At 40.3% G+C, this 12,116-nt stretch overlaps 1 protein-coding gene across 1 annotated transcript; it reads left to right on the top strand.

Moving 5' to 3' along the window:
- Positions 1-881: 881 nt before the first annotated feature.
- On the top strand, positions 882-10,322 carry LOC120557367 (transketolase-like). Its single transcript, XM_039797629.1, has 14 exons — positions 882-1,286; positions 2,871-2,988; positions 3,110-3,223; positions 3,330-3,427; positions 4,388-4,579; positions 4,825-4,943; positions 5,085-5,281; positions 5,419-5,583; positions 6,712-6,868; positions 7,360-7,490; positions 7,604-7,687; positions 7,820-7,913; positions 8,390-8,512; positions 9,175-10,322. The coding sequence occupies exons 1-14, from the start codon at positions 1,180-1,182 to the stop codon at positions 9,360-9,362; spliced, it is 1,887 nt and encodes a 628-aa protein (XP_039653563.1). The 5' UTR covers positions 882-1,179; the 3' UTR covers positions 9,363-10,322.
- The last annotated feature ends 1,794 nt before the right edge of the window (positions 10,323-12,116 follow it).

Raw genomic sequence — 12,116 nt, forward strand, 5'->3', positions numbered from 1 at the left:
TAGATTTTAAAGAAATTTCATTTTCATGGCAGTAGCTCTTCTAATGTAAAGTGCTCTGTACGGTACATTTTGCCCTTCATATAAGGTGAATATAAATATAATGTAAGTATGTCTCTCACATTCTTTTGTTCTGTCTTTTCCTGTTTTTACCTTTCTTTTTAATTCTCCATTTGTCACTCACATCCATCATTTTTATTTTCTACTAAATTTCTAACAAAAGCACATTAGGTGCTGTTCAAACATAGGCTTTGGCAATAAAAATTGAGTGTTTGGTGCGAGTAAATAACAAAGAATAATCAACTATCCATCCATTAGCTATACCCCCTTATATCCTTGAGGGTCACAGGGGCTGTAGCCAATGCCAGCTGATGATGGGAGAGGTGGGGTACACCCTGGACAGATCGCCATTTAATCTCAGGGCTGACACCGTTCACGCTCACATTCACACCTACCATCAAGATCTGAATCATTGGTTTCGATGGTAAAGCCAAAGTGAATCAGGCTGAGATGCCTGAAATGCCCTCCCTACTCCTCCCCCATTCAGCCTCTCCTTACACACACACACACACACACACACACACACACACACACACACACACACACACACACACACACACACACACACACACACACACACACACACACACACACACACACACTAATGCACATCTAGCTGTGACACACCTCCACCATCCCAGTCACACAGTAGCCAATGAAATGAGGGCTATTTAATTTTAGCAGTAACACCCAGCTCACATCACTGGATTTCCCCGCCTTCTTGCCTTCCCTCCTGTGTGTGTGTGTGTGTGTGTGTGTGTGTGTGTGTGTGTGTGTGTGTGTGTGTGTGTGTGTGTGTGTGTGTGTTTGTGTGTGTGTGTGTGTGTGTCTGTGTCTGTGTACAGTGTGTCCTTGTGCATCTATGTGTCCGCACGCCTGACAGGATAAATCCAGCTTCTCTTCCATTTTCTCTCTCTTTCTCTCTGACTCTCGTTCTCTCTCTCACACTCTCTCTCTCTCTCTCTCTCTCTTACACACACACACACACACACACGCATACACACAGGTGCTGTTCTTTGCCAACCCTCACTCTCACACACTCACATTCAGAACACACAAACTCAACAGAGGATTGTAGTTAGCCCACTTTTCTGGTGCTGAGGAACTCGACATTTTGCCTTCATGGAGGATTACCACAAACCTGACCAGCAGACAGTGCAGGCGCTGAGGAACATTGCCAATCGCCTCCGAATCAACTCCATCAAGGCAACAACTGCAGCGGGCAGCGGGTGAGATACCTCCACTGACTCTCAGACATGAGCTTTAATACTGTGAATGCAATGTAAACATGCAAAATGTGTGTGCAAACCATAATTCAAACTTAATATTTTTTTGCAGCATGCATAGATGAGAACCGACAGTCACATCTACTGAACTAGACACATGCATAAGATGCACACACAGACATGCAAGTGAAGGGCCAAAGGAACAGCATGTCCTGCCTTTGTTCTCTTCTTTTGAGCCATTGGCAGAACAATTTCAATCTCTCAATCTCTTATGAATTCAATTAATGAAACAAAGTCTCTTTCAAAATATCTCTATGTATATTACACAATTTCTATATTGCACAATTTCTATACAATTCTGCTTTATACAACACTTTTCCTAAATAAAATATACATTATGTTGCAGAAATGTTAATGCATAAATTTATCATTTTGAATGAAAAGTATAACATACACAACCGTGAGACACCTCACAGCTGACTTGAAGTTTAGATATTTGGATTTTCATATTCTGGAGGACAGAAATGTATTTGGCCTTTTTCAAAATTTCAAAATCTTATATTTACTTTGCTTGCAGGCTGAATATTGTATTTAATTTCTGACATTGAAAAGGTAATATTCACCTATTAGACTACCATGTGCAATGCTGGGTGGATTGTATGTTGCGGATAGACTTGGGTATTGCATGGTTGCTGCAAGAAAAGGGCTTTAGAAGTGTTATTGATAAACTGAAATTGTGCATATTATGTCATCTTATAGCTATGCATGTTCATGATTGCTGTTGCAATTCTCACTGTTTAAACAGCTTTGTGAAGCCCAACATTGTCTGCATATTTGAAGAATCAAGAGAGTTATCATGTTGGAGCCCAACTCCCCACGCCACAGTTCTGCACTGTCTAACTGATGGGAACAAAGAGAAACACTGAATAATATTTGAAAAAATAGTCTGAGCCACATAAATATTGATAACTAATGGCTATTTAAATGCCAAATAACTTTTGTGTTTGTTATATTGATACATTATTGAGTGAAATACGCCACCTTTATGTGTGGGAAAGGCCAAAAACCAGCCATTGATATTAACGCGCCAAAATACTTGCACTACTAGCACTGGATGGAGCACTTGGTAATTAAGTGTTGGTGGGTGGTTTAATAAAATGGCTCTTTGCAATGATAGTTAATATAAGCAAAATAATCTAACGTTGATGGTATGATTGCATTTACAACCAGTTCTCTATCTAATCTGTTCGAGGGCCTTTGAATGAAGTATACAGCATGCTGTCCCTAGGGGTCTGTCTTTTGCTCTATTAGCACCACAAATGGTCTTTACACAGTGTATTTAATTCATTTCCAATATAGTTACTGGTTCAACATGCAACTATTTGGGGTTTTCCAAGGCACTGTGACATTTTAAAATAAAAGCAGTTATTTGGTCTATTAACTGCACTTTGCTTTTGTTTAGTCACTGATTCCAAACAAACCCACCCACATGAATTTCACGACTTGATTACCTGGGCTGCATCTATAGTCACAACTCTGCATGCTGCCTGGCATATGGGTAACAGCACTGTCTCCTCTGTCGTACAGACATCCCACATCATGCTGCAGTGTGGCAGAAATCATGTCTGTGCTTTACTTCCACACCATGAAGTATCGCCCTGAAGACCCAAGGAACTTCAACAGTGACCGCTTCATCCTGTCCAAGGTGAGAGTCTTCCCGATCTGAACAGGTGTCTAAATGCTTTACAGATTTTTTCTCTTTCCCTTGAATTACTTCAGTGTCGTTTGACAAAAGATAACGTTTGTGATTGTTTTTTAATCCACAGGGTCACGCTGCTCCGGCCCTGTATTCCATGTGGGTTGAAACGGGCTTCCTAAAGGACAGTGAACTGCTCAGTTTGTGCCAGGTTGACGCTTCCCTAGAGGGCCACCCAACCCCTGTAAGCTGCCACTTACTTTATCACACCTTAGGAATCATCTAATAGAGCACAAACAGTGTACCAGCTGTTTTTAAGTCTGTGTCTGTGTGTGTTGTGTGCATTTCAGAAGCAGCAAATTGTGGATGTAGCCACTGGCTCCTTGGGGCAGGGTCTTGGTGTGGCCTGTGGAATGGCTTACACTGGGAAATACTTTGACAAGTCCAGGTAATCTTTCATACATGTGGGCGCACACACACACACACACACACACACACACACACACACACACACACACACACACACACACACACACACACACACACACACACACGCATACACACACAAGAAAGAAATGACTCTGGTTTGACCGTTTTAGTTACTTTATATGCATTTAGTTTTTCTTGTTAATTAGCATTTTAGATTTCTTGCATGCATTTAAAAAGCCCTTGCCTTGTGTAAATTAACACTGACTCAACATCGTGTTTTGATGTTATAAACATTTTGAGGTTTTCTTAATTTGCATCATAATTCTTTCAAATGTTCAGTGATAAGGATTTTCCAATTTTGTGGGCATGTGCTGCAGCTACATACTCTGCTCTCACGATTCTTCTGCTCTATTAATCACAAGCCCAGCAGCCATATCTCACTTATTTCTTACCATCCAAGCTGATTTAATCTCAGAATCACAAACTGAATAAATGTTTTCTCATTGTTTTATCCTTTGTAATGGTGGCAAGAAAAACATTGAATTAAACACCTACTGTATATAGAGTAAAAGGTTGAGCCATCTGATAATATTTGACCCATATGACACACTTATATTACCAATTTTTTTTATAAAATAATGATGATAATTTGTACCATTTAAATACTCTGTGGGGATCTTATGGGAGACATGTTTCAGAGGCAGGTGTGAAACTCAGCAGACACACCTTAACGGGCCTCAGGAAGCTTTTATCATGTAACAGCTGGTTACCCACCTAACTGTCATATAATGGAAATATAATCAATCTGACTCGAAAAGTGTCAGAGAACATTTTCGTGAGATTTGTACTGCCCCACCCTCATCTGAACGTACATGCATGCACTCACACGCATGCACTCACACACACACACACACGCACACACACACACACACACACACAAACTCACACTCTCATAATCTCCCCCTGTTCTCCAACTCAGTTATCGTGTGTTCTGCCTGATGGGGGATGGTGAGATGTCAGAAGGTGCTGTTTGGGAGGCCATGTCGTTCGCCTCCTACTACCAGCTTGACAACTTGGTGGCCATCATGGACATCAACCGTCTGGGCCAAAGTGATTCGGCACCCCTGCAGCATCACGTAGAGAAATATCAGAAACGATGTGAAGCTTTCGGGTAAAATTAAAATTTCATATTACAGTCAAGGCTGATTGTGTCAAAGATTATGATGAAGGTGGTGGTAATACCAGTAGCATTATCTGATATCTATCTATAACTATTGCATTTAGTTAACACTGTCCTGGTGTGTCCATGCCATCTGTGTCCTAACGTGGCTTTGATTTGTCTGTGTGTGTGTGTGTGTGTGTGTGTGTGTGTGTGTGTGTGTGTGTGTGTGTGTGTGTGTGTGCGTGTATATGTAGCTGGCACGCCATCATTGTGGATGGACACAGTGTGGAGGAACTTTGCAAGGCTCTGAGCCAACCACGTCATCAGCCCACTGCCATCATTGCTAAAACCATTAAGGGCAAAGGCATTCCAGGTAACTCTCACTGTCCACTCCTCATCTGCAAATGCATTGCTCTCACTCTTGTGCATATTACGTAACAAGCCTAAGTGTGTAACCCTTCCACCAAACAGTGTTTAAATCTACCAATGTGATGCTGTATGCATGTGGTTTCAGCTGCAGAGGATAAGCTGGGGTGGCATGCCAAACCTCTGCCCAAAGACATGGCCGAGATGGTTATGAAGGATCTGCAGAGTCGCATCATGAACAGCAGCAAACACCTGTACCCTCCTGCTCCTATCGAGGACTCCCCACCGGTCAGCCTGAGGAACATCAGGATGCCTAGCGCACCCAGCTACAAGACTGGTGAAAAGGTTTGTCATGTCCATATAGGAACAGTATGTTCACACAGTGTTTAATGAAGCCAGAGAGGGAAATTATTACATTCTTTATGAAGATTAGCCAACAATCTTTGTCAATGATTGATTTGTTTGGTATCCCATCTTTATAGATTGCCACACGGAAGGCGTATGGGATGGCGTTGGCCAAGTTAGGCCGCTACAATGAACGTGTGGTGGCCCTTGATGGAGACACCAACAACCTCACCTACTCGGAGATCTTCAAGAACGAGCATCCCAACCGCTTTGTGGAGTGCTACATCGCTCAGCAGAACATGGTATGATCCCTCATGAATCTACAGAATTAAGAATTATTTTTAAGACGTATATATTTATTAACATAGCCATTATTTTATTAACAAAGCCATCTATATTCTGTGTATGGTATTTTTGGTCTAATGCTCTCTCTTTTATTTTTTAAAGCTTAGCATTATTTTGCTTAGTACATTGCTCTTATTTAGCTCTGATTGGATATGAGTAGGGCCTTATAGCTCACATCTGTGGGTCTGAGCCTGTGTTATTTAATTATACATGACTTGTCTATCCATAATGTAAGGATGGGCAAAGACGGACCCATTTTGCCTTCTCGTGGCCAATGTGGCTGCTGCTGACACCCCCCTTCCGTCATTATTTCATCTGAGATTGAATTAATAATTTGGAGAGAGGCGATCAGACATTAATTCCTTGTGCTGTCATGGCTACAGCAGCAGCCAACTTCAACGTAGGTTAGGCGTGTGTGATGATAAGCAGTCATGACAAGTGTAGTCAGAAGTAAAATATTAATCAGGGCAGAGGGTGGGACCATCTGGCTGAATGCATGAGAAACCTTGAATGGCAAAACGTCTGTGGCTTTTAGAAATGCGATGACAACCCATTGCATTTCAAATATTAAACACTTAATGACAATTAATGAAACACTTGATTTGTTAAAGACACAGATAAATGTACTTTTATTGTATTAATAATTGCATCCTTTTCTAGGTTTGGATGAAACAACTGCTAGCTTAAATGCCCTTAAAGAAGTGGTTTTCTTTCTTTGATTGTATCTCTAAGAATTTATCTTACATCACAATTGCACTTTCATGGATGCTTAGTTGTTGCTTTTGACAAAGCAAGGAAATAAGTTGTGGGATTGGGGAGAGTTTTGGAGACAGGACAAAGGAAATTATTTGGAAGAGGAGGTATGCCACTGATTCCACACATATGGGAAAATAAGCTCCGGAGCTTTGGAGAAAACTCTTATCATTGACTCTCGACTTAACATGGTCTTCTGTTGAAAGAGGCTTTCAAATATGGTTTGTGCTGCAGATATTTTACCCTCTGGGTGATCTTTTGGGGATCAAGCACAATGTGGAATCTCTTGTGCTATTGTATAGGTACTAAGATGCAATACCTTCCTTTCCCAGGTCAGTGTTGCCATGGGATGTGCTGCCCGTGAGAGGAACGTTGTGTTTGCTAGCACTCTGGCTTCCTTTTTCACCCGTGCCTACGACCAGCTCCGCATGGCAGCCATCTCAGAAAGCAACATCAACCTGTGTGGCTCCCACTGCGGCCTGTCCACCGGTTAGTAAACTGGTGCTGATGAGCCAGGCACACCACAACCCCTCTCACACCCTCACCTCACTCACACCTTTACAAAAAACACCTTTATTCCCCTCACGCTGAAGCCAGACATTTCACAACACCCATTTTATCAGACCGTATTGTATCCCTAATGGTGGTAAATGTATAAAACAATGATCTGTGTGTTTGTGAGTGTACATTCGTTTCAATCATTTCTCACTTTCCCTCTAATCCTGTGTTTTCCTTGCTGTATTTACCTCCTTTGGCCTTACAGCTAGTACTCAACCCTCCCCTTTTTCTCCCTTCCTGTCTGCCCTGGAAGCTGTCAACAGGGAACCAGGTGTCCCTCTGTTAGTGCAGGTATACTGCATGCAAAGCCTGGTTTTATGTCTCTGGATCTGCATGCATCAGCTCACCTGACCTGTTAATAACTTTTGAGGACTTACTGAATGTTGGACATATGAAATTAACTATAAATGTACATATTGCAGGAGAGGAAGGACCCTCTGTGATGGGTCTAGAGGACGTGGCTATGTTCAGGGCCCTTCCCGCATCGACTATTTTCTATCCCTGTGACGGTGTGTCTACAGAGAAGGCTGTGGAACTGGCTGCAACCACAAAGGTACATACAACCTAAATGCAGTGTTCTTGCTTCCCTACAGTATATGTGGTACATTTATTTATTGACAAAACAGCCTATTTGTTATAAAAAATGTCATGTTTCCCTTCAAAAAGGGTGTTTGCTACATCCGAACCAGCCGCCAAGACAGTTCCATTATCTATAACAGCAGCGAGGACTTCCATGTTGGACAGGCTAAGGTGAGACTGTCTTTGTCCTCATATAGCTGTTATGATAATTATAAAAATAAAATAAACTATCGCTACAAAATGAACACACCCAGCACTGTCAACACTTTAACCTGAAACAGAAGACAATTTTCTCTTTGCCAGGTGGTGTACCAGGGCAAGGAGGACCAGGTGACTGTGGTGGCAGCTGGAGTGACTTTGCATGAGGCCCTGGCTGCAGCTGAACATTTAAAGAAAGGTACAGTACATGAAATACTTATTTTGATCATAAGAAGATACAATATACTGTATACCACATCGCATCTGACATCCAACAGATGAACATACTTTTTAATCAAATATAGTATGACCATATTTGACGATAATTCATTGTTTATCAGAATTAGCCCAGAATATTATATTTTTGAATGTTTGAATAAATTACATACGGGCATTCTGGCCTTTTTTTTTTTTTTACTGCTTTTGCAGACAAAGATAGTGCTTGCTTGCAGTGGATACATCTCTATATCTATAGTAGATACATTTGTGATTTTAACTTTGTCACTGTGCTATTTTATACATGCATTGTTGTAATTATTAATTAGTTACTGATTAAAACCAAGATTTACAAGGACACCCTGGCCTTAGAACCACTATATGAATTGCATGTCTCAGTTGCAGCAATGTCATTAATAGTATCATGTTATTTGTCATATCCCTCAACTCAATTTCCAGAGAGGATCTCTGTCAGGGTTATTGACCCCTTCACAATCAAACCACTGGATGTCAAAACCATCATGGACCACACACGTGCCACCAGGGGACGACTCCTCACTGTGGAAGACCACTACTATGAAGGTTGGTTTCCATGAAAGTTTCTCATACACCACAAGTTCGTCCGCATTATACATCTGAGGCCTTGTCATTGGTTCATATCATCGGATGTGTTGTGGTAGCATGTTTCCATTGGTTCAGCAACAGAGACGCCATGTGGTGGCATTTGCTTATTGGCTAAGGGGAGGCTGACTGTGTGTGTGCCCTTATTGCAGGAAATGTATTGGTATTGTGGTGCGTCAGTTTTGTAAGTGCGAGAGCCAGCAGAGAGGCAGAGTGCTGTCAGATTTCCTTAACTGAGCATGTGCCCATGGGGCTCTGTGTGACCTAGATAGCACAGACAGCCATGCCCTGTGTCTGTTAAGAGAAAGGGGATGGGTGAAGGCATGGACTTGACTAGACAAAGGATTATTAGCATCAGTGTGATGTCTGGTTGTATTCATTTTACATCTGCACCAGATGTTGTATAGTAGTCAAGGCGAGATGTTTAGATTTAGCTTGTTTGTAATATTTTCTTGTCCTCTCTATTTACTGTACATGTGATGAAATTCTGCTCATACACAGCCTAATTTTTTTGCTGTCAATAATGCTCCAAAGCATTTGAGGCGATTGGGTGTCCCCCATCCTTCAAGGAGGATCAGTCTTCCTTCTACATCTCTCTCATGTGATGAATTGCTGTTCCACAGGTGGTCTTGGGGAGGCAGTGTCCTCAGCAATGGTCAATGAGTCTGGCTTCAATCTGCATCGTCTGGCTGTGTCCCACATCCCCCGCAGTGGCAAACCACACGAGCTGCTCAAGATCTATGGCATCGACCGTGAAGCCATCACCCAGGCTGTCCGCAAGATGCTCAGCAGCTCTACCAACGCCAAGTAACTTTCTCTCTGCCCTACCCACCTATCTGTTCACACCCCTGCAGATGACGATAAACAGTCAAGTATGTTTTTGATTCACATGACACCCAACTTTTTAAATTCCTTCACTGTGAATGCCCCTAAGTGTGTACTGAAGTAATGTGATTTTGTGCTGTACACTTTGAAGTAGAGTTCCACATTTACCTTTCTTTCATGCATCCATCACATCACAGAAAAGAACAGAGATACACAAATTCAAACACACATATCCTCACTCCTAAACTTAGCATTGTCATAGATCTAGTTCAGTATTCAAAATGTGGCCATAACTGACTTTGTAGTTGATGGATGCTCACCATACAATTACAATTACCGTATTACATGTTCAACAGGAGTACTAAGTAATGCTCTCATGTGTTTTTTTAAATGCTCTTTGATGAACTTCAACTGGAAATGTTTTTATATTGTTCTTATGTAGCTCTTGGGTGGGGCATAGCTTTAAAGTATGTTATCATGACAGTAGGGTCAGAAACATGGTAACTGAGTTGTTGTTTGTAGAAAGTAGTGGAGAAAAAAAATCAAACAAATGTAGGTAGGTCATTAAGAGCAGTCACTCAGAACCACAAATCACATCTTCAGATGATTAAAACTCATGTGGTTTTAAAAGTTGTATAATTTCTCTTCAGCACTGTATATTGTTGTTATTGATTTTAAAGTTACCATCAACCTACGCACCTCAATGTTCATTTGCTACAATTGGACCATACCAGCAGTGTGGAGATAATCATTATTTGGTCAGTGTTATCTTTTTTACATAAGGTGGAGGGCTGAAGGCCCTTTAAGTGCTGATGGAGAATATGGCTAGCTGTGACTATGAAGGTAGAGTTACATCTGACTTGTAAACCCAAGAAACATCACTTTCTTTGTTACTTGAAATTTTGTATGTACCTGACTTTCATGTAATAAAGCCCACTGCATTTGACTTTGAGCGTTTACAATAGTTTTTTCTTTTCCCTGTAAGTATATTTGTGTTTATTTCTATATTTGCGACGTGTGTAGTTCAAGCAGTATACAGGAACCTGTATTTGAACTTTTAATTCAAGCAGTGTCTAAGTAAGCGATACAAAGCCATGATTAATGACAACATACACAATATAACACAATTCTTAGCACATATCTGCATAACTTGTTTCAGACATTATTACTTCTTTACCGTACATCCCTGAGATAGCTAATACATATTTTGACCTTAAAAGATCTAATCATAAAACTGTTTCTGTGGAGACGTGCATGACTTCCTGGTAGAATTCGCCACCTCTGAGTCCAAAGTTAATTTAATAAAACTGAATTCTGTTCTTTGACCATGTGGTTGTAAACTCCTTCTACCACCGCCGGCGCTTTCTCTTTCTCAGTATCCTGTCCAAAAGATCATACAATTACCATCACTTCAACTTTCAAAGACATCTAAAGACACTGAATTATGTGATAAAGCTACAAAGGCTGTTGATCTATCAAAACAATGTGTAAAAATTCAATCAGCTTTTGTAAGACCACCTACTTTAGAGAGCTGTATTTCCGTATTGCTCCTCGAATAGCAAACACAATGATTCCACATCCATAAGACAGTGTGTAAACTGGAATAAATCACAACATGTAACCACAGAAATAATATTTTGCCATACTAAGTAAAGTAAAGTCATGGGGCTTTACCATGATATGAGTTTAGGTTCAGGATGGCCACGAAAAGTGCAAAACCAAATCCCCAGTAAACATCTAAAGAGAGTTAAAAGGTAATGTTAGTTTGTATAAAGAACAGGTCTGAATGTGATTCCTAATTTAAAGAAAAGTAGATGCCATTGTTTTATATATGTATCGATGGAAATTGCCAGCAATATTATTACTCAATAATTTGTTAGTGATGGATACATATTCCTTGTTATAATTAATATGTTGTAAATTAACAATAAATTGCTGTACCTCTTCTGACATAGGGAGGGCCTTTACATCTCCTAGTATGGGCTGGTAGATCTGACAGGAACCATAACAAAATGAGCATCGGAACTGTCATTGTTGTCCAACATTTGGAATTATGGAATTGTTTCAAAAGATCACCTTCTGGTAATAAATGACAAGAATAAGTAATGTGTTGTTTTTTTTTAAACAAAGTTCAGCTTACCAGATATAAATCCCACAACTGCAAACACTATGGTGAAAAACACACCAAGAACTGATGGAATCATTAGTGCTGGAAATGCAACACAAAAATTGTTAAACAATAACAATTATAAACTTGAAATATAACAAACAAAAATAAGCAGGCTTGTTGATAAATTAGATCATTGGAAATGTACATACATTGTCCAAATAAAATCTTAATCAGGGGTTCTCAAATGTATTACTCAAAGGTCCGCATCTGATTTTCATCCAAGGTCAGAGGTCCGGAACAATTGGCAATAACATAATAACCTAACAATTAATCATCTCACTTATAGCTTTTAAGCAACACACATTCAAGTTGAGTACTCAGGTTTCCTGGTCAACTGTTGTACCAGTATCAAAACCAACAATTCAATACCTTTTTAGGTAGCCTACTTTCTCTTTGTAATAACAAAAAAATAATTTCAGTTGTAAAAATAAGACAAAACCTATTTATCTTATTTACATTTTGTTATTTATTTAGAACATTTTAAACACCAAACAAAATAAAACCCCTCCCTATCTGCCTATCCTCTCTCAAACCCGTCCCTTCAACCTCCAGCCTGTCAGTCTGAAACCA

The sequence above is a fragment of the Perca fluviatilis genome, chromosome 4 (assembly GCF_010015445.1).
Source record: "Perca fluviatilis chromosome 4, GENO_Pfluv_1.0, whole genome shotgun sequence".
Lineage (NCBI taxonomy): Eukaryota > Metazoa > Chordata > Actinopteri > Perciformes > Percidae > Perca > Perca fluviatilis.